The sequence below is a fragment of the Periplaneta americana genome, chromosome 7 (genome assembly GCF_040183065.1).
Source record: "Periplaneta americana isolate PAMFEO1 chromosome 7, P.americana_PAMFEO1_priV1, whole genome shotgun sequence".
Taxonomy (NCBI): domain Eukaryota; kingdom Metazoa; phylum Arthropoda; class Insecta; order Blattodea; family Blattidae; genus Periplaneta; species Periplaneta americana.
In genome coordinates this window covers 163,485,265-163,512,999 of record NC_091123.1, presented here as the reverse complement: position 1 = coordinate 163,512,999, position 27,735 = coordinate 163,485,265, and the positions used below count along the sequence as shown (strand labels likewise).

Here is a 27,735-nt window from a genome sequence, read left to right as displayed (position 1 = left end):
GAAGTGTACTGGATAGAAACGTATTTTAGGCCATCTTTTATTATTTTAATCAACTTCTTGCTCCTACACACCGCTATCTACGCCTCCAGTGGGCAAGTTTAACAACTCTTCATAAAAGTCCGTGTACGCTAGAAGTACATATGGCAATAGTGATCTAATGTCTTGTACTTTTTGGGGTTTTATATGTACTTTACCTGTCTCGTACGCTAATCGCACTGGAAAAGATGGTCGAGGGTCACTGTTGTGCAATAGCTTGTACGTGTTTACTAATAACCCATCACTGTGGCTTCTTGTGACTATGGTACCTTTAACAGCTGTGTCACCATCATAAGTACAATGCATTACAGAACTTATGCCAAATTGCACTTTGTCTTTTTTCTGTACCTGTCACCCTCTTGTTTCCTCGGATACACATGTTTTCTTGTAAAGCTCTTGCCACAAGTCACATATTTCAACTCTACTACTGTAAACTTTCTAGATAAACCTCAAGTTATAATAATTTTGGTCAACTGATGCATGCTGTAAAATCTGTCATGTTTTCTCATGGTCCTTTTGACAATTGTGAAATCCCTATTGCAGGGCAAAAAAGAATGCCCTCTGATAGGATAGAATTGTTCAGTTTTCTCAAATCTTTCCGAATCTGTGAAGGCCAAAAATACACTATTAAGAGCGTGGCTTTTATTCTGACCTCCACAGTTGTCACAGTAAACATGAACTTCTTTTATATCATTTAGGACAGAGCTGAGGTATTCGAAAACGAAAGAACACACCTCATTAGGGCCTTTTTTTTTTCAATACCTTCATTGTAAATGTACAAAGTTGCATGGTTTTTCTTGACATCATGAATGCAGAATGAGTTGACATTTAGCTGTCTCAGATAAAAAGTGCCTTGTACACGGATTACTGGCAATGACATGTTCTGCATATAATGGAATGCAATGGCAAGAATATGATGTTGATCTTTAGATTTGTCAGGACATACCTCAGACTGAAGCCGTGAATAAAACTTTTTTGATTGATTAATTATTCTCCTTCTATTTTCAATCTCTTATTAACACTGCAATCTTACAAAACAAACTCAGCTGTCACCGTTTCAATTTACCGGGCGAACAGTCTAGCCAATACAAACGAAATACTTCTGAGTCAGTCTGGCCAATGGAAACAAAATGGTTCTGTATCACTGACTCAGAACGTTTTTTTTTTTTTTTTCACTACGCAATACAGAACTCTTATATCACCATACAAAGAGACTTGACTTAGAATATTGTAATTTTATTTCAACTCAACAATAGGATTGTATTCTTCCAACAATAATTCCTTTCTACAATTCACCTTAAACACTCTCGTCAACAATAGGATTTTCACTCAACACAGTATTCGTTATAGCACTCCACTGACGGCAATGACAATTTACTTGGACTATTACGAACAACACTGAACTGTTAATCTTAACTAATATTTACAAAGCACTATTTACAAATCAGAACTATCAGTTCTCAGTTCACAGTTCTTCTAGCTCAGTCACTCGAGTTCACAGTATCTCGAACCACAGACCTTCAGAGACAGTTCACTGTACTCGAACTCAGGTCCCTCCAACTGCGGTCCACTGCACTCGAACTCAGGCCTTCGGATGCTGGCACAGTTGCGGACGCACACTCAAGTCGAACTCCGGTACACAAGACTGGCTAGCTTGCTCTGTTCACTGGCTTACTCACTGAACTAATCATGAATCACACACACTCCTTCGCGTCCGTAATTTATAATCACAGCAACGTAACCGAGAAACTTCGAATTCGCGATTTTTCCACTTCGACGGACTTCTGGAAGAGTCAGGAAGGTCCGTTCCCCATTCACTGCGTAAGTAGCAGCTGCGTGCGCAGCCTCCCCTCGCGCGTAGGCCCTTTCCCCTCTCTTCTCTCTGCCGCGCGCCGTCCCTCCGTGCTCCGCGCGATCTGCTCTCTTGCGGAACGCTGGTCGTGAGTTCGAATCTCACGTCGCTGTCACAATATTTTTGCATACATAGTTGTATTTACCTTCAAAGAATGACTTCCCGCCATTAAATCAATTTCGTAAAAATAGTGACTTAGAACGTTTTAGTATTCCCTGATTCAAATAAATGTAAGAGCCTTTGTTTTCATTTTCCGGTGACCAGTGATTTCCTCTGTACACACCATGCATCTGAAGAGATGCAAATTCTTACCAGTTCATATAATGGCCCAGGAACCTTACTCTTTATACATGCAAGGACAGTGTGTATCTCCGGTTCTTTCTGCATAGTCTTGAGAACTCTTCCTCTCGGACGATGCAATTGTACTCGAAGACTGCGAATCTTTCTCCTCTTCGTTGTTACTATCAATCTCCCCATGGTCTCCGCAGCTCTTGAAGTGGGTTGAACAGCCTCTTCCCACTCCATGTGACTTGGCCCTGCAGAATCTGTATAAAACAAAACAACAGAAAATATACACGGTGGACCATTTAAGTTGATACTGTACAATATCTCCAAAATTAAGCGTTGTAGATATAAATGTCTTGAATAAAAGTTGCTTGATATTATGGGGGAAAGTAAACGCCATTTGTCGTGTTTTATTTGGAGGACGTTGTGATGGTTATTTTAGGGTCAATTTAATTTTTTTAATAGGAACCTACATTTTTTATGTTGTTTTCTCATTCCTCATACAAAACTAAACAACTTTTGTATGAAGCACTTTGCAATAATTGTTCTTACACCAACGTAAATAACAACAAAAATTATGAATGGCTGTGTACGAAGAGCGCAATGAATAGTTGGACCCATTCGAAACAGTCTGCTTTCGGACGTTCCCACATTGGTACCGTAAAGCGGGGTGACTTTGAACGCCGAGGTGACTTTGAACAGTAATTTAGCGCCCTTCTAAATTAAATGCTGTACCCTGTTGCGAAAAAACTGAACTAATGTATTGACAACTTAAACAGTTTTTTCGCAATTGGCTACAGCATTTAATTTAGAAAGGAGCTAAATTACTGTTCAAAGTCACCTCAGCGTTCAAAGTCACCCCACTTTACGGTAGCTAATTCGCGAGAACTAAAGGTACGGTCACAAGTCGCTACTTTTGCAGCGCTACTTTTATACTGCATCTGCAAAAGTTGCGTGTCGTGTTCACACGTAAGCCAAAAGTAGCGCGCTGCACGCTACTTTTCGTGCTGCGCAACCCGAGTGCTGCAGAAGTTGCAACTGGAGGTTGCGAGTCTGTTCACACACAAGGCGCTACTTTTGCAGCCGCAGTCATGCTGCAGGTTTCCATCTCCGTGTTGACTTCTCAATATACATTTTGTGGTTATGTTCGCATTATTAAGAAACTCATGCGAAAGCTTCCTTATCTATTATTTGCTTTTCTGTCGTATCTAGTATTCAGAAATTGACATTATTTTTACTATAAAGCTTTTAAAAACGCCTACATACTTAAATGATAACCAACAGTATATTCACGTAATCAATGTTGGCAACTCTCCTGTTTGGAACTACGCTACAGAAAATTTAAAAAATGAATTATATCGTCACCAATTATGCTCAGACTGTGTTGTCTATTTAATAACTGTTACAAATAATTTATTTTCATCACATTTAACATTAAAATATATCCAAACAATAAAAGTATCATTGACACATTTGGGTGGTAACACTGGTTGCAACCGCAGCAAAAGTTTCAACAAAACCGATATCAAAAATGCTGCGGCTGCAACCCTGAGAACCCTGTTCACACGTCGCTACTTTTAAGTTGCGCGCAGCATGGAAAAGTAGCGGGCAGCAGGTTCGGCAGCCGCTACTTTTCGGGTTGCACCGTTGTTCACACGTCGCAGTACAAGAGTTGCGCAGTTTTTTGTACTGCAGCGCTGCAAAAGTAGCGACGTGTGATCGTACCTTTACGTGGGGATCGTAATTCACTGCAGCTAGCATCGCAACTTCCCCATCTTCGTCTGTAGCGGTTCTTCTGCGCCTCCTGTGCAATGTCCTCAGAATATTGAAACGACATAAATTCCACCCCTACCATGTGTCATTACATCAACAACTACATGGTGATGATTTTGTGAATAGACTAACGTTCTGTAGGTGGGCACAAGACAGAGTATGGAATAATAATAACTTTTTTCAGTTAGTATTGTTCAGTGACGAGTGTACAATCACAAATCATGGTGAAGTAAATCGTCATAATATGCACTATTGGGCTGTGGAAAATCCACGTTGGTTACGAGAAGTGGAACATCAGAGACCCTGGTCTGTTAATGTGTGGTGTGGGATTTTTGGGTGATAAGGTAATTGGACCTATTCCCAAGAAACTAGTTCGATTAATTAAAATGTGTCTTAGTGAAACTTACAGCAGAGTCCGTATAGGCCAGTTTCTATCTGATGCTTTTCCAATTCACTGCAGGCTAAAGCAGGGAGATGCACTATCACCTTTACTTTTTAACTTCGCTCTAGAATATGCCATTAGGAAAGTTCAGGATAACACAGAGGGTTTGGAGTTGAATGGGTTACATCAGCTTCTTGTCTATGCGGATGACGTGAATATGTTAGGAGAAAATCCACAAACGATTAGGGAAAACACGGGAATTCTAGTTGAAGCAAGTAAAGCAATAGGGTTGGAAGTAAATCCCGAAAAGACTAAGTATATGATTATGTCTCGTGACCAGAATATAGTACGAAATGGAACTATAAAAATTGGAGATTTATCTTTCGAAGAGGTGGAAAAATTCAAATATCTTGGAGCAACAGTAACAAATATAAATGACACTCGGGAGGAAATTAAACGCAGAATAAATATGGGAAATGCGTGTTATTATTTGGTTGAGAAGCTTTTGTCATCTAGTCTTCTGTCAAAAAATCTGAAAGTTAGAATTTATAAAGCAGTTATATTACTGGTTGTTCTGTATGGTTGTGAAACTTGGACTCTCACTTTGAGAGAGGAACAGAGATTAAGGGTGTCTGAGAATAAGGTTCTTAGGAAATATTTGGGGCTAAGAGGGATGAAGTTACAGGAGAATGGAGAAAGTTACACAACGCAGAGCTGCACGCATTGTAGTCTTCACCTGACATAATTAGGAACATAAAATCCAGACGTTTGAGATGGACAGGACATGTAGCACATATGGGCGAATCCAGAAATGCATATAGAGTGTTAGTTGGGAGGCCGGAGGGAAAAAGACCTTTGGGGAGGCCGAGACGTAGGTGGGAAGATAATATTAAAATGGATTTGAGGGAGGTGGGATATGATGGTAGAGACTGGATTAATCTTGCTCAGGATAGGGACCAATGGTGGGCTTATGTGAGGGCGGCAATGAACCTCCGGGTTCCTTAAAAGCCAGTAAGTTAGTTAGTTAAGGTAATTGGACTGTACTTCATTGATGGCACCTTAATAAGTGCAATGTACAGAAACTTTTTAACGGAGGAGTTGCCGTTATTGTTGGAAGATGTACCATTAGAAACCAGGTTGCAAGTGTGGTACCAGCACGACGGATGCCCTGCTCACTATGCACATACTGCTAGGGATGTTTTAAATAACAATTACCATGATCGTTGGATAGGACGTGCAGGTCCCATCAATTGGCCAGCTCGATCTCCTGACCTTACATCACCAGACTTTTTCTTATGGGATTACCTTAAAGAAAAAGTGCATTGTGACATACCAACGACTCCTGACAATATGAAGGCGCGTATACGAAATGCTTGTGCCCGTATTCAAAGAGACAGGTTTTCAATATTTTTAATTTAACATTTTTTTAAAAATGTTGTAATACTCACTCTTACTGCCGACGCGGACGCAAGTTATAAAGGTGACTGCATGACCTGGCCCTGCTATGTGTTGGACAGTCTGTTTCTTGCCTTCAGTCGAGCTCTTCTTGAACTATGCAGACTATATTCTTCTGCATGCTATCAGGGTCTGCATAGTTAACAGAAAACCACAATTTAAGTCACACAGAGTTAGTGTGCACTCAATGTTGGTTGCTTGACAGTTGTCAGCCCACTTTGAGGTCTGTGGATATAGAGGGAAAAATTGGATTGGTGTAGGATAGAGTTCCCGGGTAGCTCAGTGGTAGAGCGTTGGTACGTTTAACCAAAGGTCCCGGGTTCGATACCTGGGCCCAGAACAATTTTTCCCTCGAAACTATTCATATGATTGTGAAGTTTGGAATTCCGCTCATCCAAGAATCATCAGAAGACTACATGCAATTCAACGATCAGTCTGCTTAAAAGTCACTGGTGCTGACTACACCACATCAAATGCACAGCTCCAAGATATGTTACAGATTGAATCATTTTATGATTTCATCAAAAGAATTTCAAATAACTTTTCTCGAAAGTTGCTGTATCATCCTAACCCTCTCATTCGAGCTCTGGCTACCTCAAGCGAAATTTGATTAATAAATGTCTTCAAGAAAAGGATAACTAAGTTGGAACCAAAAATCATTTTAATATTTCCTTATATTACTTTAAAGTAAAAGGCTTATTTATATATAAGGCTGAAACTTATGTAAAAATCAACATCTTGACAATAAAAAAAAAAAAAAAGGAATGTGTGTATGGTTTCTTGTACGATTATACCAGTCTAATATATGTATTAGATTGTGATTATACTTACAAGGAGAGGACACGCTCTGTATATCACCGAATTAAATAAGATTTTGTGAGGTGAAAGTACAAGACGTACTGTTTAAAGTCATACCTGGTATGGGTGGCCAATGACCCCTCGTTTTGGAAACATTGGCTATTGTTTGTGACATACTTCCGTTAGATGCCTAATAGGGAAGCATTAGATTATGTAAGAGCGTAGCTCATTTGGTTGGATGCTGAGTTGTTATCCAGGCAACCCCAGTTCGAATCCTAATGCCTTCTCAATTTTTAAAACTTGATATTATTATTATTATTATTATTATTATTATTATTATTATTATTATTATTATTATTATTATAACCAAAAGGACAATTTGGCCCAAGAGTGCAAACGTCAAGTAGATGAACTCACTTCTAAATTAGGAAATACGAGTATGTGTGTAACACGTTCTTCATTAGGAAAGCTGACATCTCAACTCCATAAGCAATATCTGGAGAAAGTAATAAAGGTATATGTGAAAGAGCAGCCAGTTCTTCTAATTCTGGACTCGTCGGAAGGGCAAGTAAATCCTTCTTTATAAGATGAAATATTTACAAATGAAGAAAATGAAGTAACGTGCACCCAAATGTACTGGATTATGCCAGTCTTGCGATGTGTTTATTTTTTTTAGACAGGTGAAGATTTTTATCAAATATTTGCAAAATAGCTCTTTCCTTTTACAAACTGGACGACAAATTGCTTCAAGGGAGGATGCCCTCAAAATTCACTCCTTTAAGGTTGCGTCCTTCTGCGCATTCAATGACTCACGCAACAGTATATACTTTTGATTAGCTGCAATATTTTCAGACAACGTTGGAGAAAAATGTTCTTAAATGGGCTTTAGACATTTACCACTCGCACTAGCTTCTAGGCTAGGCTAGGCTTACGGGTAAGGTGTCCCAGCCCCTTAACTTGTGCAGTGCTCTCCCCACCCCTCAACTTGTACAGTGCTCTGTACACATTACACAAAAGAAAGCTTTTGGGAGCTTTACAGAGATGTAAAGATGGGCCTGTATACAAATTTTGGATACGAAATTCGTGTTCGAGCCGAAACCCTTCCCTTGTAAGATATGCTCATGTGTCAGATCTAAATCAGGCCCTCAGACTCTGTAGGTCTTATGATAACGACGGGGCACACGAGAATTATATGGATCAGTTGAGGGGAACACAGAAAATACCTCCTAACAGATTCCAAGCCACTCAACCACTAACTCACCCGAAACATAATCCATTCACGAATCCACCCTTTGCTACACAAGGCTAATCAACTAATCAATTCCTTCCTCAGAATCGACCATTCGGGATTCCTAACCCAACTCAACAAAATTTTAAACATTTACAGCCCACGAACCAACAACCTTTGAAATCCACAGTTTCCATGAATCGGCTTTATCCTACCCCAAATAATATTGGTAGATGCCAGTGGCGTAGCATGAAATTTTGAGCAGGGGAAGCTAACTAAAGTTGTCTTTCATGCAATATGAGAAAACGTATTACAAAAATACAGTCTTAAATAAATAGTAGTCAATTTCAAGTCAGCAGTCGAAGATTGGTTGGAACATCGTAAGTAACACCAATAAGGCATGGCCTGAAATGATACGTAATAAAATATGATTTCACGGTTTACACATATCTCTTAACAAATAGACACGTATACGTATAACATTAGCTCACTCCCTGTCATACTTAGGGAAATCACAATATTAGTATCATTACGTAAGTATGCGTCTGTCTTTTGGTTGTGTCCTTCATTGACAGCAAGGGAGTCGGTCATTTGTTTTTTAAATCACACTTTTGTTCGTAAGTCAGTCTTGATAATACAATTGTCCTAAAAAATTCAAGTAAATCAGTGTCAGGAACTGTTATTTCGCTCATTATTTATTATATCAGCCATAATGCACACTAACACTTCAACTGAACACAACTGACGAAAAGGGATAACTCGGAAACTACTTATTTTAAATGTTAATGCTAGCTTCTTGGAAGCCTTGCGACTAGGGTACCGGTAGTTTAGTTAGAAAGGGGTGGAAAATCTGCGGGGTGGATTACACAGAAGAAACCGGTCTGCTTGGAAGCTGGTGTGTGCAGGCTTCTTGTTTACTGCTGCATCTCAAATCATCCTGAGCTGCCGCATCACAACATTTAAAGCGTAAATATAAATTCTATTAAAATTGATAAATAATTTTCTCCATAAACTGCAGGTTTATTATGAAATCATTATTAACTGGGGAAGCTAAGCTTTTTAGCTTACATTGACGCTACGCCACTGGTAGATGCTTTACTCCTGTTATACCTGGTAAGGTTTATCTTGTCTCAGTAGCAATAAAACCAAGTCCCTTCAAATGAGGGTGGAGATTATAGGAGGGTTGTAAATTTTCAGGATTCCTTTCAAAATCTTGTTATTGTACAGGCTACCGGAACTCAATTTCTTGAAAGATAAGCTCAGTGATGGAACTACACAGTACGAAGAGAGATATTTTGTTATTTTATTTTGTGCTGCAGAATGTAACAACTAGTCCCTTCCGCCACTGGATGAATAGACGGCATTGCTCCACTCCCACATCGCCATAACAATACAGACGAGGTAAAACATATTTCCTTTCTCTCTCTTTTCACAGTGAGACAAGATACATCACACAGACTTTTAATCGAACAAACCAAAGGTTCCCGCAACCCATGTCTGGTATTTCTACCATAAGGGGAAATGTAAATTCACATGCAGAACCATTCGAAAATACAGAGCAGGAAGACACATATTTTTTAGAACAAATGTTTCAACCCAAAGATGAGTACGATTTTCAGACCGGCTCACCTGAATTCTCAAACGAGTATGACACTCAGGTTAACTCTTCCTACTATACCAATGAAAATCAACATCAGCATTTTTCGAATAATTCTGCCATTAACATCGAAGACTTGAATAACATCAATAATAATCCTAAATTACCATTTGTTAACTTATTTGGACTAAAAGTTTTAATTGAAAGTGGCGCTTGTAATTCAATTATGAATCCGTCAATAGCACATTCGCTATTTTCAGATTTCTTCTTCAAGGAACCGTTCTGTATCCAATCGGTTCATTCTGAAACAATTGGAGAAGACAATGTCCAATTTATGCAATGGCATGATTATTTCGACGCACTAATAGGAACTGCTGACTTCACCCAACTAGGAGCAAAGATCGATTATGCATCGAACTTAGTCACTCTAGCTAACAGAAATTGTTCCGGGGCCGGGTATCGAACCCGGGACCTTTGGTTTAACATACCAACGCTCTACCAACTGAGCTACCCGGGAACTCTACCAGACACCGATCCAATTTTTCCCTCTATATCCACAGACCTCAAAGTGGGCTGACAACCGTCAAGCTACCAACATTGAGTGCACACTAGCTCTGTGTGGCTTAAATTGTGGTTATCTGTTAACGAATAGTGACGTATATTACGGAAATCAAGCTTTCAGGTATAACTCCCTGTAAAGTTGATTTGAATAATTTCGAGGGAAAAATTGTTCCGGGGCCGGGTATCGAACCCGGGACCTTTGGTTTAACGTACCAACGCTCTACCAACTGAGCTACCCGGGAACTCTACCAGACACCGATCCAATTTTTCCCTCTATATCCACAGACCTCAAAGTGGACTGACAACCGTCAAGCTACCAACATTGAGTGCACACTAGCTCTGTGTGGCTTAAATTGTGGTTATCTGTTAACGAACAGTGACGTATATTACGGAAATCAAGCTTTCAGGTATAACTCCCTGTAAAGTTGATTTGAATAATTTCGAGGGAAAAATTGTTCCGGGGCCGGGTATCAAACCTGGGACCTTTGGTTTAACGTACCAACGCTCTACCAACTGAGCTACCCGGGAACTCTACCAGACACCGATCCAATTTTTCCCTCTATATCCACAGACCTCAAAGTGGACTGACAACCGTCAAGCTACCAACATTGAGTGCACGCTAGCTAGTGCAGAGACATACTTTTTTACTTTCACTCCTCCAATAAACAAAAAACTTTTCAACCTGCATCAGAGTCGCACAAAATTGCTATCCCTGTTAATATTCAACAAGGAGACATAATACGTTCTTAGGTATAAGCCTAAGCCCATAATTTAGCAAAAATGAACATTGCTATCAAACTGCTGAATTCTGCACCAGAGGAAAAAAGGGACAGTACCGATACTACAACCAATGCAATCAGCTATGACCTGTCTTGTGGCCACAGATAATCACTGATACCTTATGGGATCACTTCATGTTTAATCCTTCTCCTGACAATAGAGAATTAATAAAAACCTCTGTGAGAACTTATTATAGAAGGATTGTATCAAATCAATTGTGAAGTTTGTTAAAACTTGTAACATTCTAAGTACTGTTTAGTTACATTTCAAAATGAATACAAGTACTGTTTACTTACATTTCAAAATGAATACAAGAACTATTTACTTACATTTAAAAATAATTACGTTCTTTTCTAGAAAAGAGCATTATATTTGTATCCTGGATTGAATCCTATACAAAATTAGAATAATTGAATCGCAGATTGGAATAAACTGATGGGAATCCTAAAGAAAATTGGCGTGGATTGGAAAGAGAGAAGGCTTTTCAGTAACCTATAAATGAAACAACGAGTCAAAGGAGAAGAAATTTAAATGATAAGTCTTTCTTGTGTTAAATTTTAACGTACCTTGTTAACATGTTTCGACCTATTTTCGGTCATCTTCAGAACTGTTCTGATACCTTATGGAATCACTTCATGTTTAATCCTTCTCCTCAAAATAGAGAATTAATAAAAAACCGAACTTATTATAGAAGGATTGTATCAAATCAATTGTGAAGTTTGTTAAAACTTGTAACATTCTAAGTTCTGAAGATGACCGAAAATAGGTCGAAACATGTTAACAAGGTACGTTAAAATTTAACACAAGAAAGACTTATCATACATATTCCGAAGTGATATAGTGTTAAAAGTTGTGTAATCAAGATGTATAGAAATTTAAAGTTAGAAGCAAGTGAAATAGGGGGAAGAGTACAACAAGGATGCCCTTTATCACCTACCCTGTTCAACATGTACTTGAAGGAATTAGTGAAGAACTGTTTTCAGAACATAGGAGGAGTGATAGTAGGAGGAAGAAGAATAAAGTGTTTAAGATTTGCTGATATGGCGTTGTTAGATGATACTAAGGGATAAGCTACTAGAGCTAAATGACAGCTTTGAGCAGTATGGAATGAAGATAAATGCCAACAAAACGAAAACCATGGTTACAGCAAGATAAGTAAAGAAGGTAAACTTCAGAATTCTAAATGAGGCAGTAGAGCAAGTGGACAGCTTCAAATACTTGGGGTGTACTATAAGCAGTAACATGAGCTATTGCCAAGAAGTCAAAAGAAGAATAGCAATGGCAAAGGAAGCTTTTAATAGACAAAGGAGCATCTTCTGCGGACCTCTGGAAAAATAACTAAGGAAGAGACTGGTGAAATGCTTTGTGTGGAGTGTAGCATTGTATAGGGCAGAAACATGGACATTACTACAAAGTGAAGAGAAGCAAATAGAAGCATTTGCAATGTGGATATGGAGAAGGATGGAGCGTGTGAAATGGACAGACAGAGTAAGAAGCGAAGCTGTGTTGAAAAAAGAGTGGATGAAGAAAGAATGAAGCTGAAACTGATCAGAAAGCAGAAAAGGCTTGGTCACTGGCTGTGGAGAAACTGCCTACTGAAGGATGCACTAGAAGGACTGGGGAACGGGAGAAGAGTTTGGGGCAGAAGAAGGTATCAGATGATAGACGACATACATAATAATTATGGTATTGAAAATGTGTTGTTTATCGTTGCAATTTTACATTTAATCTTTTCATTGTTATGTTAATTTCAGTGCTAATAAGGCGCTATTAAAATTTAAATAAGTTTATTGTAATAAATGTGCCCCTGCAAATGTAACTGTATTAGTATCTATTAATTTGCTAATAGAATAACGATATATGGTTAATCGTTTCGGTATACCGATACATATTTTCTACAATATATATCGTGGATAAATCGTGAAACGACGAACGCCAGAAGGGAAAGTTATCCCCACCCTCGCCGCTCGGCACCTCGCTCGCCTGCTCTCTCTCTCTCTCTCTCTCTCTATACTATCTGTCCCGCTTCGGTGGATCACTGCCTACCGCCTGGCATGTATTTCATATTTTACAACCAAATTGATGTGGGGTGCTCTTGATGTGCATTAGACAACGTTTTGATCTCGAACTAACACATACTTTCAATAAAACAACACTGGTGGATCACTGCCTACCGCCTCGCACGTATTTCATATTTACGTTTCATATATAAGTTTTTTCCTCGAACTAACACATACTTTGAATAAAACAACACTCACCTGTTAACTGTGCACTGTCCTCGAAGTAACACAATAGTCACCAGAGCCTCCTTTACTGTAATCAGGACCCGCCATGTGACGGCTCATCACAACACGTCGTTCCGTCTGTACTCGTAGCTGGATACGGACACAATCAAGCTTTACCAGCGCGCGTTAACACTTATGCCACCCCCGCAGTCAACCCCTACCAAGCTAAATTCACAAGCCCGCCAATTTCTACCCACCAACCGAAACAAACCGAACGGTTCCGAGTATGATCGAGAAGCGAATCACGAGGTTCCGGGAAGGGGGGGGGGGGAGTAGAAGCAAGAATATACTTGACTTTCTTGAGCGGAATGCCTTGCTGGTAACCGGAAGATACCGAAAGATTCCGGGCATGAACGAAAAGCGAAATGAAGGGTCAGAGCCTGGACGCAGTGTTGCCAATTCAGTGGGTTTCCCGCTAGAACTGGCGTTTTTAGTGTCCGTTTAGTGGTTAAAATTTATAAAATTTGTGTTGTTAATATAGGGATTTAGCGGGTATTTTAACACTCACAGAGGAAAATAATCGCATTTTACATTGACAATATAGCAATTTACCAACTTCTGCACTACTTCGTAGCAGGTTTTAAAAATCGTGTTGGAGACACCGGATAGACGCTCGTGACCAGTGTTGCCAATTCAGCGGTTATCCCGCTAGATCTAGCGTTTTTCAGTGTTAATTTAGCGGGTAAAATTTATGAAATTTGTATTGTTCATATAGATACTTAGCGGGTATTTTTAGCACTCACAGCGGAAAAATAGCCTGATTTTACATTGACAATATAGCAATTTAGCGGTTTCTGCACGGTTTCATAGCGGGTTTTTACGAATCGAGTTGGCAACACTGCTCGTGACCTCCTACAGTTGATAAGGCCCACTATGAGCTTACTAATATATTGAGAATGAGAATAATCTACTCAAATGGCTATTGTCAATAGGTCATTCACCCAGCGACTGGGTGGAACGCTTAAAATAAAGTCTATGTTATGTAGCCTAAATGTTGTTTTATGTTCTTTGTACAATTTAAACTGATGACCTATAATGACACCTCTACTTGGAATATCATACCGGTAACTTACTACAATCTGATTTTGTTTATGGTCATTCTGTTACCTACCTAACTTGCTTTTCATATGTATAGGCCTATACATAAGTTTAGAAAAACTTCAGTTACGTCATTGCCAGCAATTATCTTAAAATAGTACTAAAAAGAATGAATTTGTCTGTCGAATGCAGATCATGCTTATGATTGCTGTTTTTCTGTATTGTATTATTTACATTTCATGGTATACGTACATCACTTCACAGCTAGAATATGGAACATGTCAAAACGCTCAAATTGACATCGTTAAATTTTATGGCACTTGAGTCTGATGGCTTTGCGAGTCACAACTTGCTGATTCCTGAAGCACGGGACTGACGTTGGTTTATGTTGCACCACAGTATGGATGCAATGGATGAAAACTGTGTTCTACCGAAAGTGCCATCCTTGGTGAAAAATGGGGATGACAATGCCATTCTCCTGGATTATTTACAATTATGTACTGATGTTACACCACCGGCTGATATAACTGTAAAGGAGCTAATGGACAATAGTAGACAGTTCCCAAGGTGTGTATATATCGATGAAGGTTGCATGTGGGTTAATGACAGAGGACAATACACAGAGAGCCACGTAACACAATTGCCACTAAAGATTACGAGTTTTTAATATGTAAATGTGAATGTCAAATATTTATAAACAATTTGTGAAATCATGATATTTATTTGCGACATGTTTTCTTACAAAATGTATGTTCAAGAATATGAAATTCATTTGTATCCAAGTATTTAACACAGTGATTACAAGAACTAGTGTTAACAGTGGAACGAATCATTTTTTTGACAGTAAATCAATTTTCAAATAAATAGTAATAGTAGTGATGAAGTGGTGACAACTGTTTCTGCTTCACTGTTTTCATTTTTATCGGTTTTCATCAGCAGTATGTTCTTTGTGTTACAGGAAGTTCCCTATAGAAACAATGAGATGTTCTACTCTTATGACGCAGACTCATGTTAAAAAAGATCTTATGGAGAAAAATGCAAATTCCGCATATCCTTTATTACATGAAACTGCATTATTTTTGTACATTCGTTTTCTGGAACATAAAAAGAAACATGGGATTGGACCAGAGAAAACATTATACGCAAGCATGGGTTTGCTTGAATTTGTTCAGCGCTTGCTTGAGAAGAGATCAGTTACATTTTTTGCAAAGAATGATAAATATCTATTACTGAGTGGAGAGCAGGGCATTAGTGGCTGGGAAGCAGTTGGATCGGTAAATTTAATGTTACTATTCATTTTACATAGCACACATTTATTTCAGTTTAAACTGTACTCCCTTCTTTAGAACTATTAGCATTCACATAAGACAGTTCCAAAGAATCAACAGTGCATTACCTGTATAATAGTATTTTAGATTTAAGTTGATGTGATTATTGGCGTAGCACAGATAACAGTAAAGACACCAATAAATCAATTGTAAGATGGCTAGATACTTTATAATAACCTGCCCACCAACTAAAAAGCAGCTGATTATCAAGAGAAACAGTTCCTCAGTAGCCTATATAGGTACTTAAACATAAACATAATGAACATAATTGTCGAATTTCTGTTACAACATTTATCTTCGTTATAAAATACGATGATAGTATTCATTTAATTTTACAGATTTAGAACACATGCATAAGAGTTTTAGCAAACGTTGGAATTTTTTTATATCAATTTATTTGGTTAGTTCAAGGAATGGTATGCGCAATTTATCACCTCAAACTCCGGCTCAAAATCTCTCACCCAAGTTTCATCAATAGTGACAATTCAGCAGTCAAGCAGTGAGGGACCCATCGTGCAGAAAATTTTCTCTTCTTTAAATTGTTAGTCAGAATACAGAATATTGACGTTGGTAGAATCCCCGTAGCTTTAGAAAGTTCCTCACATGTCGCCCGATGATCTTCAAGTGCATCTGCCACAAAGTACTGTAGATTTCTGTGGGTTTTTTTTAAACTCTATAGCATCTATTAGTGCTTTATAGTTATGCTAACAGATGGAGTTACTTGTCAACAATGTGATGGTGAAACTTGTGTTCATGTTATTGCCCAGCGACAGTCCCAATATTGTACGTTTTTATTTTAGTTGGTTATTTGATGACGCTGTATCAACTACTAGGTTATTTAGCGTCAATGAGGTTGGTGATAGCGCGATGATATTTGGCGAGATGAGGCCGAGGATTCGCCATAGATTACCTTGTATTAACCTTACGGTTGGGGAAAACCTCGGAAAAAACCCAACCAGGTAATCAGGCCAAGCGAGGATCGAACCCGTGCCCGAACGCAACTTCAAACCGGCAGGCAAGCACCTTAACCGACTGAGCCTCACCAGTGGCTCCGATATTGTATTTTATATTTTTGATGATTGGCTAATTCATATTAACCCGGCACACACACAGTGACACTCACATTCATACAAATTTCCAGACTCTATAGACACCCAGGCAGTCGTGGGGTTTTTGCCAAATAAAGTTTCAATCTTAATGTACGACCTTTGATCTTCAACAGTAACAGTACCCGAGGCACGTGCAGGCTCCATTTCTAGCTCTCGTTATTTAAACAAAGTAGGCTATTAATGAAACAAAACATGTGCTCCTTCATTAAGGAGAGAGGATGGTATTTTTGGTGAAAAATGAGTAAACTTAAAAAAAAAAAAATCTTTAAAATACTCTGTTATATGTGTGGAATGGATAGCATAACATTTTATGGGTATTTGTGCCCTTATCGGATGTTGAGACGTCATTTTTAAACTTCCTGCGCTATGGATTTTTAAATCACACACCCGCTTTTATTGGTTTCCAGTAACTTCATTTTTTTTTTTTTTTTTTTGCTACATTGCCAGACAAAAATGGATATAATTTCTGAACTATTAAAGATACATGCATGAAATTTAGAACACGCATTCTTTAGACTATTAGGAAACGTTTGTCTGTAACAGAATTTTGTTAATTGATTTCATTTAAAAAATACGTCCGTTTGTTTGCAAGAAAGGAAATCAGAAAATTATTAAATTTTATTAATTGATTAACTAGTGGACTTACTCAGAGCCTCTGAGGATGGTGCGTTAAGCACTGAAACAGCTGTAAGCCGGACATATCTTACATAATTAACACGAGTAAGTCCACTAGTTAATCAATTATATTCAAGTGTTAAAAGTAGTGTACGCAAGATTCAAAATGGATTAAATTTTAATTGTTTATTTTAGAAACATAGGGACTAATATCAAAATTCTGTTACAGACAGTTTGTAGAACATGCTTTTGCAAATACATTGCAAAAAACTGTTTGAATCTATTTTTAAAAACGGTTTAGATATATCGGTTTTAGTACAATCCTGCATTGGGTATTTTTTTTTTTTTTCAAATTTGGGCCCCCAAATAATTTTTTTTATTTATTTTTATTTGGTTGAGTTGCTACAGCTATGAGCATTCTACATACAAAAGATTAATATTTTACACCATATAGGAAAAAAGTTTTAAAAAATACCATCCTCTCCCCTCAAGCTTTCAACTGCAACTGACGTAATTTTCACTGTTGTTGCGTCACTCAATCTGCATTACTGCCAACCTGTGCATTATTTATTAAATGACCCTCGTAACTTTAATAATTAATTCTCTTGCACACAGGAACATGAAACGACTCCACTATTTCTATCCAATTGTCTGAGTTATGATGAGATGAAACTCTCAGCACTGTTGTCAGTGTCGTCCTGGAGCTACTTCATTAATGAGGGCACACGTGATAATAAAGGTGTTCCTCAGAAGAACACGCAGAGTTTCACAACAAGGGGCATCATTATCGGTCTAATTGGAGCACGACTGAAGCGAATTGAACTCATGGAATGGCAGGAAGTTCTGATAACAAAGACACAGAACACTAAGGTGAAAGGTTATGGTGCAGCACCAGCATCTGGATCAACACAGCTGACCAGCGAACGCGGTAAGCTTGCATCCGGACATAGGCTACATTCAATTTGTACAGGGTAACAGTATCAATAAATGTCAAAGTAACATATTTAACTTAATAAGGAACATGGCTCGTATTGTACAGAGGCAATGTGTAAACATAAAGATTACCAGATCATGGATTATCTGACTTTGACCTTACAGTTGAAAACTCTGAAAAACTCATCCAATTAATCATCCCAAGCGGGATTCAAACCCATGTTCGAGCACAGCCTCAGATCAGGAGACCAGCTCCTTATCCCTGAGTTATACTGATGGTATTTATTTATTTACTTATTTATTTATTTATATACAGAGCGTTCGCCTACGGGTGGGGCCAGGAAAGCGGCATGTACTGATACGCTGCTTTGTGCGCGCAGTTGTTGAGACACGCTCGACAATCAAGGATATCAAGGTCGACAAGTTATCAGTTGTGAGCCAGATGTTGCAGTATTTAACACGTACAGTGCAGTTTCTTGACACAGTTTCTTAAATATTTAGCGTGTGTGTAAAATTTGTTAACAATGCAAAACGCAAAATTCACGCTTGAACAAAGAGTTCTTATGTATGATGCATATGTGAAAACAGAGTCATGTAGAGAGGTGCGTAGGCAATTTGAAGTGAAATATCCGGGTACTCCAATTCAGGGTAGAGAAACTGTTAGACGTCTTGTTAACAAATTAAGGCCAACAGGGTCGATAAATGCTACAATTCCTAAGCGAAAACAAAGAGTATTGACGGAAGAAAAAATTGATGAAATCAGTGCATTATTTACACGCTCTCCTAATAAATCTCTAAGACTTGTTTCTCAGGAAGTTAGTGTTTCAAAAACATCAGTCTTTACTGCTGCTAAACTTTTAAAATTAAAACTCTACAGAGTATAGTTCCAGAACGTTGGAATACCTTGCAGATTTTCAGAGCCAATAGCTCATGTTGTATGTAACAAAAATCTGTAATATCATATTGGTGGAAAGTTCATGTTTTTTTTTCCCTCAGACAAAATGTTTTTTCCAAATGTTTAAAACACCCTCTTATTCGGAACCGTAACTATTGCGAGTAAGATCATGAATTTTGTCCATGTCGATAGTAAATCTAATAAAGAATCATTTAACCCTCTGATGTATTTCAATAGCGTAGGCAATTTTCGTGTAAATTTATTTAAAAAACCACGCCACTGCACAATGCGAACAGATTGCAACGTCGCAGCCAGAGAGTAGCTCACCTAGCGAGACAGACTGAGTTCGTTAACCTCTTACATCTATATTACGAGAAGAATGTGTTAGTGGCTATGTTGCCATACTGCTAAAACTTCAAACTTAATTTTCTAATTAACCATGCATTTAATCACAAAACGTAATATAAGTTTTCTATTCATTTAAATGTACTCTATTGTCTCTTTGAATCTGCAGGGTTATTTCACTTCCACCCTGTATACTTTTATCAGTAGGGAGCGGATTTTTGTGTTAAAAAATTTAAATATATTTATTTTTATGTGCTAAAAAGTACGAAAATATTTGCTAAAAATAAAAAAAATATATATATTTTTTTAAATATGACAAAAATACCTTACTTAGCTTGAAAAAAAAAATGTTACTAGGTACTCACCAACCACACTTGAGTGCTAGTAGTTGGCCGAGAATTGCAGTGAACAACAAAGGTCATCTCCAAATTCTCCATCACAAATGCATGCCGATTATCTCTGAACAACGACTCATACTGTGAAAACGATCTTTCCACATCACAGGACGTCAGAGGTGCATATTTAAAGAGAGGAATGTCACAAACACATAGGCCTACACCGTCAATTTCACCTAAAGGCACATCTTACAATACTTCAGCAACTTTACTCATTTTTTTATATCCACTGTTTTTCCCAAACACATTCTGGAATTTGTCCCTTAGTAATTGTGCTTCTGAACCTGGTAGAGAGTCTAGTTTAATTTCCACAGCACGCAACTCCATGTTTCAGACAACAGGTTTTGGATGTTTTGAGTTTTTTATGGTGTCACACAAAAAGCTTAAATTTGCTAATAGGAAAGCCAAATCGTTTTTTAAATAACCATCTTTCAGTGTATCTTGAAGGATATCGATTGACGAAGCCTGATAACAAGGAATCACAACAAGATATATTGCCTTACTTGATAGGCATGAGCGAGAGATTTGTTTAAATTAAATAATATTTGTACTTGAACTCTTATCTGTTGTGTTTCACAAACAAGGCGTGGAATGAAATCATCTTCAGCAACAATAAACATTCCTAATTATGTGTTACAAGATCTCTCCTCCTTGTCCATGTCAATTTATTCTCTAATAATAACACTGATATGCTGCCTAGCAGTTCTCAGAACTTGAGGCGATACTATTACGAAAATGGATCACGGATACACCACACAGCGCTTAGAAACACAAAGCAACCAAGAATTCTTAAAAAAGATAACGTACTTCTAAGTGATATAATTGATTTAGTTTTAAAATATTTAAAAGTTCTTGTAAAAAAAAATATTTAATTAAAAAACTCCAAGATTTATGTGTTTATAATAGATTTCCTGAAAATATGTATTTACATAATTTTTTTTTGTGAAAATATGTGTTTTTATGTGAAATAAAATTCGGGTTTTAAACTTGAAACTTCATGTTCGGAATTTTTAACTTTGTTAATTGTGTTTTATCACACGCAAAAAGAATATTTAATTACATAGGAATCCGCTCCTTATTTATCAGTCATTTTAAGTCAGAAGGATTACATAATATGAAAACTGTAACTTATACATACTTTCCATCTCTTATAGAGCGTTCTCTCTCTTGGAGACAATTATGGGCAGATTTTTATGGGATCAAGCCACATCTTCTACTGTTTGAAGATATAGTAAAACTTCGAAAATCAGGCAACAAGGCTGCACTGACTCGCTACAGAGAGTTGAACAGGGATCGCCTATTTGACAATGTGGCATATAAGAAGAGAATGGTAGTCTCAATCGAGACTCTTCTGTTTGAGGTAAAAATAAAATAATTCATCTCTATTCTATATATTGAACCAAACTGAAGTGCTATATTTTCAAAAATAGCTTTATAAAGTTATCATATTTACATACCTACGCAATAATTTATTTTTCTAAAATTAAGGGAAGCTGAAATTGGTTTAGAACCCATTGGTCTATAAATCTTATCATTATGCATAAATAATATTAAGTACAGAGGAGACACTAAAACTTCCAGTAGACGCAAAATATCTCTGAGCATGCTACATTACAGAGAAAGGAGGACGAGATAAGGAGAAACAAACAAATTTAATTATGTTGTACAGAGCCATCTTCAGTTACAACCCTGAGCTTGGGAAGGTTTGGCAACACTGAGTGGAGCAGGGCGGAGGCAAAATAAAGGCATGACGTTTGACGTTTTAGTGCTTTGATTTCGTTGTCACATGTACATTTTCGACATTAATTGATACAAAACTAAGTGCATATGATCAAGATTAAGTGCACTGATGTACGTAATTTATTACGGAATCCGAAATGGTATTTTATTTGAGTTTCAGAATACTGCGTAAGTACTTGCATACAGCCACTTATAACTTAAAAGCATACGTGTTTTTTATTGATTGTACAAGGGAAAATAAATAAATACTTACAGAAATGTTACTTGTACCAAAAATAAATTAAATAACGACGTACTTTCGCAGTACCCTATTCCAATCAATTAACCATTATGTGGGTAGTAAATTGACAATGTTTTGCCGTTTTATGTTGTTTCATCTCTGACGTCAAAGGTCTAGGATATTATACATTTTATTTTCATGTGATTATCTGTCGTGCTTTACTATAAATATCTCAGATGCCCAGGAAACCAATTTTAGTTGAACCTCGCCAGTCACAATAACAATACTGTTATTCTAAATTATTTGTTATAAATTTTCAAAAATATAATTTTAAATAGGCCAAGGCCAAGTATAAAGATCTATGAAAAAATGAAGTAACATACCTTCAACATAATACATAACAAAACACACCATTATCTATTAAGTAGTCGACCTGGTTGGCAAGTTGGTATGGCGCTGGCCTTCTATGCCCAAGGTTGCGGGTTCGATCCCGGGCCAGGTCGATGGCATTTAAGTGTGCTTAAATGTGACAGGCTCATGTCAGTAGATTTACTGGCATGTAAAAGAACTCCTGCGGGACAAAATTCCGGCACATCCGGCGACGCTGATATAACCTCTGCAGTTGCGAGCGTCGTTAAATAAAATATAACATAACATTTCTATTAAGTATGTGCCAATTAGCATAAACTCAGTGAACTTTAAATCCTGTAAATACGAAGTGAAAAGAAACATGTTTATAACTAATTTATTACAAAAGAAATAATATTAATAAACAAACCTTGAAAACCAACAAAGTGAGTGTATGCATCTACAAATACAGATAGTTTTGACGTATGGCAGGCATTCCGAATCTTCAACAAAACTGCAACATTTATGGGATCACAAAACAGCTGTTTATAATGAACTAGAAAATCAACGGCGTAACTTTATTGATATAGCAGGCGAGACCCAACAATTTGGCTAGAATTCTGATACACCACAAACCACAAGTAAGACTATAAAAATGTAGTTTATACAATATTTAATATTTAGAAGAATTGTCACTCATTTTGTCATTAATAATAACCGTAAAAATTGCCGCCATATTTTCATTTACTGTCTTGTTTTTATCGCCAACACGCATTTAGTTTATAATACATCAACAACGTTTGGTACAACCGTGAACATAATTCCATCGACACACACTTATATTGTAACATTAATTTACATTGAAAATCGACATTAGCACAAACACGTGTTCTGGATAGTAGGCCTCCGGTTGACAGTTAATTACAGTGTTGCCGATGTATGGCTCCGGCTTGTAACTGAAGAAGGCTCTGTGTTGTAGCATCGATTGTTATGTGTGTATGTTAAAACTGAAAACATTGACTACTCACATTGACTACTCACATTAACTAAATTCTGAGTTATTTCCCTTTTGAACTAGCCTGTCGATATGTTTTTCATCATATTTTTTTAGTAATAATAATACTGCTATTTGTTACAGGCAGAAGCACGAGCAGTCGCGCAGGGGACCACAGCTTATATTCATGTAGTGGGAATTGGTCTTGGGGTATGGCGTGCATCAGAACATCAGGAGAAGGAGTTCCTCGACGCATTTGCAAGTTGTCTTCGGAGGTTGCGTCCTGTTCTTCAACATGTGTCAGATATAAACTTCGCCTGGTTCAAAGAACAAATGAATGCTGAAACTTGGAAAGGAATTACTGAGTCTAATGAAACAGGTACTTACTGGCTTTTAAGGAACCCAGAGGTTCATTGCCGCCCTCACATAAGCCCGCCATTGGTCCCTATCCTGAGCAAGATTAATCCATTCTCTATCATCATATCCCACCTCCCTCAAATCCATTTTAATATTATCTTCCCGACCAGCCTCATGGTCTAGTGGTCAGAGCTTCTGGCTATAGTTCATGAGGTCCCGGGTTCGATTCCCGGTTAGAGCACAGGAATTTTTCCTTAAAGGGGATTATTCCAGTGTTCGTCCATGGTCTGGAATTTAGCTTAAGTTTAGATTTAAGACCTCTCCTGGCACCACATTATCATAATCATCCTATCACATCAGCGGGGTAATGTAACTCCGCCTTCCAGGCGCCCCAACCTCAGAAGTGGGTTACAACTAAGCCACGGCCAGGAGAGAAGACCAGAAATGTCGAAAGACAACCTGGTGGCATTGGATAAAAAAAAAAATATCTTCCCATCTACGTCTCGGCCTCCCTAAAGGTCTTTTTCCCTCCGGCCTCCCAACTAACACTCTATATGCATTTCTGGATTTGCCCATACGTGCTACATGCCTTGCCCATCTCAAACGACTGGATTTAATGTTCCTAATTATGTCAGGTGAAGAATACAATGCTTGCAATTCTGTGTTGTGTAACTCTCTACATTCTCCTGTAACTTCATTCCTCTTAGCGAAAGAGAAGAGTCTGACGAAGATGTGAGTGGTTTTTGTAGATCGCACATGCCACATATTGTGTTTACTCTTTACACAGTTCACGCATGAAAACATAGACAAAAAAGCCTGTATGTTCCTGGAGTAGAGGGTAGCATTGATAATCTGTCACTTGGACCTTGCAAAAAATGAGCAGAGACGATACCTTTCAATTTAACACTTGAACTCGCCTGTTTCGAAGGGGTGTTAGATGAGTCTAAATACGAAAGTGTGAAAATCTCTGTTCCTGCAGCACGTAAAAATTTCATTCGAATGATGGATAGTATCATGGTTATTACCACTAAGTGCTGCTGTTGCACAATGGATTCCGCGAAACGCAAACAAAATGTTCTTATGCTCAAATCATTGAGCGCTACTTCATAGTATAGTTGCGACATTGGCTACACTGCTCTTCACGTCACATGACTCACATGACCACCATTTAAAATTGTCATAAGGTTACAAAAACTTTTAGTATTTTTGCGCTATTATGTATTACTGTATTACAATAATTATGAACTGATGAATGTACATTACCGTATTCAGTACTAAAAATAAACATTATACGTATTTAAAAATTTTATTTTTAATCATCTATATGAAAATTACTAAATTTCAACATTGAAAAAAAAAAAGTTCATGCAGTACAATGTGTTTTTACATAACCTATAAACGTATTTCTGAACTAGCCAATATACTCTCAGATAATAATGTACATATCTTCCTTATTCAAGAAGCAAACCTTAAAAAATATAATCTAAATTTAACAGAAGAAATACTGAAATCAGAAGTAAGCACTGAAATAATGAAACAATTGTCTTTAGAGACAATTAATATTAAGTACCCTCCACAAAACTGGCTTCATTTTTACACAGACGGAGAACAAGGTGCCGGTGCAGGTGTTATGTGCTGTCTCTTCTCACTTTATAGATCTCTTGGATATGGAACAAGTTTTGATGGAGAAATCGTTGCAATAAGTGAAAGTCTCAGGAATCTTCTATGCCACATCAATAAATTTAAGAATCCAGTTATATTGTCAGACTCCAAAGCAGCTGTTCTATCAATAGTCTCTAAACACACACTTTCATCTCAAACAGCAGAAATAACTAAAATGCTCTCTCAATTAATATCACTCAATAAAAGAATTGTATTCCAATGGATACCATCCCATTGTGGAATCCTGGCAAACGAGAATGTGGATGCACTAGCAAAGAAGGGCAGCACTGCTACTTACAGACCTGTTACTAAATCTACGTATTACTCTGTGAAAAGATTTATTAAATCTACATACTTAGACTTCAACAAACAAAATTTGATAGCACAATCTCAAGGGAAAAAAATGGACCTTTCTGCATCATAATTCACAGTTAATTCCCGATTTACCACGAAAATCGTCTGTAGCTGCATTTAGATTGGCAACAGGCCATGATTGTTTGGCCAAACACTTGCATAGAATTGGAATATATCAGTCCCCTAACTGCCCATTGTGCAACTCAAACCAAGAAATGGATTCGGAACACCTCAAAATCTGTGCTTCAGTGGCTAACAATGATAACATCTTTGAAAAATATTGGCGTGCAAGAGGTCAAATGACTTTACTGTCAAATGCCTGGCATTAGAAAACAACAACATAAACGTATTTTACAATTATCCGGCACTGACTTTGTCTCACAATTGCTGTATACGAGGAATTCTACTGTACTTGAAACTACTTGTCATGTAATGTTTAATATCACAATCCTGAGTCTTTGCACCATTTATATTTTAGGTTCTGGGATTCGCATTATGTTCTCAAAGCGCCCTCCTCATTCCAAACTGTCAGATCCTGAAGATGCTGATAAACTTCTTGTGGTTTCCTATGCATGGGATGGAAATGCTCTGCCTGGCAATGAGTTTTGGCTAGGTAAACTTGGTTCAACTGGGGATTCAGCAGCTGCAAGCTCTACACAGGTGAGACTTACTTGTATATTATCTACCGGTACGTAATATTTAGTATAAAGTTGGAATAGATGTAAGAAGACTATGTACTAACTGTGTAATGAAATACATATAAATTATTTGCTTCTTGAATAGTTTACAACAATGGTGTTAAATAATTTATGTTTTTCTGAAATGCAGATCACAGAATTACACAATCCACATATCAACAAGAATAAGGTCAGTGGTGCCAATCTCCACATAGCCAGTGAAAAGTGGGGAATACTGCACATATCAGAATATGTCCGCAGGAAGATGGATCCTTCACAGACATCAACTAAGAAGTGATACTGTATTGAGCATCATTTGTTCTTATGTCAAAGAAGAAAATATATGATATAATATTGAGCATTATTTGTTCTTTCATTAAAGAAGAAAAGAATATATGACATGAATAAATATTATTTAATTAATATTAGAGGAGAAAAATTCGCTCCAGCGCCAGGGATCAAATCCGGGTTATACAAGGAGCGCACTCAGTTGAGTGACTTGGTGGCCGGGATTTCACAGTAAAGTGCACAGTAATCTGTACAGAAATATGCACTGTTGCTAGAAGAATTTACTAAAGATTATTATTTTTTTGGTCTTATAGAATATATCTGTTATGATAACAATTAACATTAGAGGAGAAAAATTCGCTCCGGCACCAGGGATCGAACCCGAGTCCTTGGTTCTACGTACCAAGCGCTCTCACCATTGAGTTACGCCGAAATCCAATCCACAGCACTGGATCGAACTCCCCTCCTCCAGTGCTTTTCCTTTTGTGGCCTGACCCCCAAATTGGGCATGTATGTTGACATTTTATTATAATGGCAGTTGACTTAATAAAATGTCAACATACATGCCCAACTTGGAGTCAGGTCACAAAGGAGGAGGGGAGTTCGATCCGGTGCTGTGGATTGGACTTCGGCGTAGCTCAATGGTGAGAGCACTTGGTACATAGAACCAAGGACCTGGGTTCTATCCCTCTAATATTAATTGTTACTATAACAGATATATTCTGTAAGACCAAAAAAATAATAATCTTTAGTAAATTAAATATTATTTGATTTACTTTCTTTGAATACAAACCATAATACACAGTGTGTAAGGGGTATAAGTGCCATTATTTTAACTGATGATTGTTCATGTCATAAGAAAGAGAAATGTCCTCACAATTTTTTTCTAATGGCAATATTTAACTAATTATTAAAGTTTACAATATAAGGCGTTTGGCAACGTTGCTGGGTGAGGAGGAGGGAGTTTACAAGTGCATAGTACAGTTCAAGCAGATATAGACATACTGTTCTAATGCAGGGGCGGACCGTTGTTTACATAAAACAAACAGCAAATACAAACTTTCAATCTCATTAACAGAACTTTATGATACATTTCCATTTTATTTAGCAATATTTGTCCATTTTTTTTATTGTACGTCTAAAAAATAAACAATGGTTTACTGCACAAAATAACACGAACTTTTTTTTAAATGCAACATTTTAATATTTTCTGCTTCCATAAAGCAGTACCATACCATTTTAAAGAAATTTCTGTTTGTGGTGTTTTCGAAACGAGGTAAGAGACTCCTAGTTTCTAATAATCATTGAGAAACCGCTACAAAAGTTTGCCGATTAGATAACCTTCATTGTGGAAAACATTGACGGTACATCTTCTTGCCTCACTTGAATTACGACGACTTTCTCC

General features: G+C 37.5%; 1 protein-coding gene, 1 long non-coding RNA gene and 2 other non-coding genes across 6 annotated transcripts; 1 reads left to right on the top strand and 3 right to left on the bottom strand.

Moving 5' to 3' along the window:
* Window positions 1-447: 447 nt before the first annotated feature.
* LOC138703675 (uncharacterized) lies at window positions 448-13,374 on the bottom strand. The gene is made up of 3 exons (XR_011333228.1): window positions 13,006-13,374; window positions 5,777-5,915; window positions 448-2,433 (listed from the first exon to the last, which is right to left on the bottom strand). It is a non-coding gene; the product is annotated as an uncharacterized lncRNA (long non-coding RNA).
* On the bottom strand, window positions 9,851-9,923 carry TRNAN-GUU (transfer RNA asparagine (anticodon GUU)). The gene has a single exon. It is a non-coding gene; the product is annotated as a tRNA-Asn (tRNA).
* Window positions 10,137-10,209, bottom strand: TRNAN-GUU (transfer RNA asparagine (anticodon GUU)). Its single transcript has one exon. It is a non-coding gene; the product is annotated as a tRNA-Asn (tRNA).
* Window positions 13,367-26,406, top strand: LOC138703673 (uncharacterized). 3 transcript variants are annotated; one of them, XM_069831765.1, is made up of 8 exons: window positions 13,367-13,404; window positions 14,470-14,637; window positions 15,029-15,344; window positions 17,738-18,050; window positions 20,845-21,050; window positions 23,137-23,371; window positions 25,844-26,025; window positions 26,194-26,406. In XM_069831765.1, exons 1-8 carry the CDS (start codon window positions 13,382-13,384, stop codon window positions 26,338-26,340), a joined length of 1,590 nt encoding a protein of 529 aa, XP_069687866.1. In that variant the 5' UTR covers window positions 13,367-13,381; the 3' UTR covers window positions 26,341-26,406. The 3 variants fall into 3 exon arrangements, with proteins under 3 accessions (XP_069687866.1, XP_069687867.1, XP_069687868.1); XM_069831766.1 differs by lacking the exon at window positions 13,367-13,404 and adding an exon at window positions 13,873-14,096; XM_069831767.1 differs by lacking the exon at window positions 13,367-13,404 and adding an exon at window positions 13,873-14,096 and having other exon boundaries at window positions 14,335-14,637.
* The last annotated feature ends 1,329 nt before the right edge of the window (window positions 26,407-27,735 follow it).

Coding starts and splice junctions, on each gene's coding strand:
- LOC138703673 (XM_069831766.1), top strand. CDS start 14,068: ATGACACCTCTACTTGGAATATCATACCG. Junction 15,345..17,737: donor GCTGGGAAGCAGTTGGATCG/GTAAATTTAATG, acceptor TCTTGCACACAG/GAACATGAAACGACTCCACT. Junction 21,051..23,136: donor TCGAGACTCTTCTGTTTGAG/GTAAAAATAAAA, acceptor TATTTGTTACAG/GCAGAAGCACGAGCAGTCGC.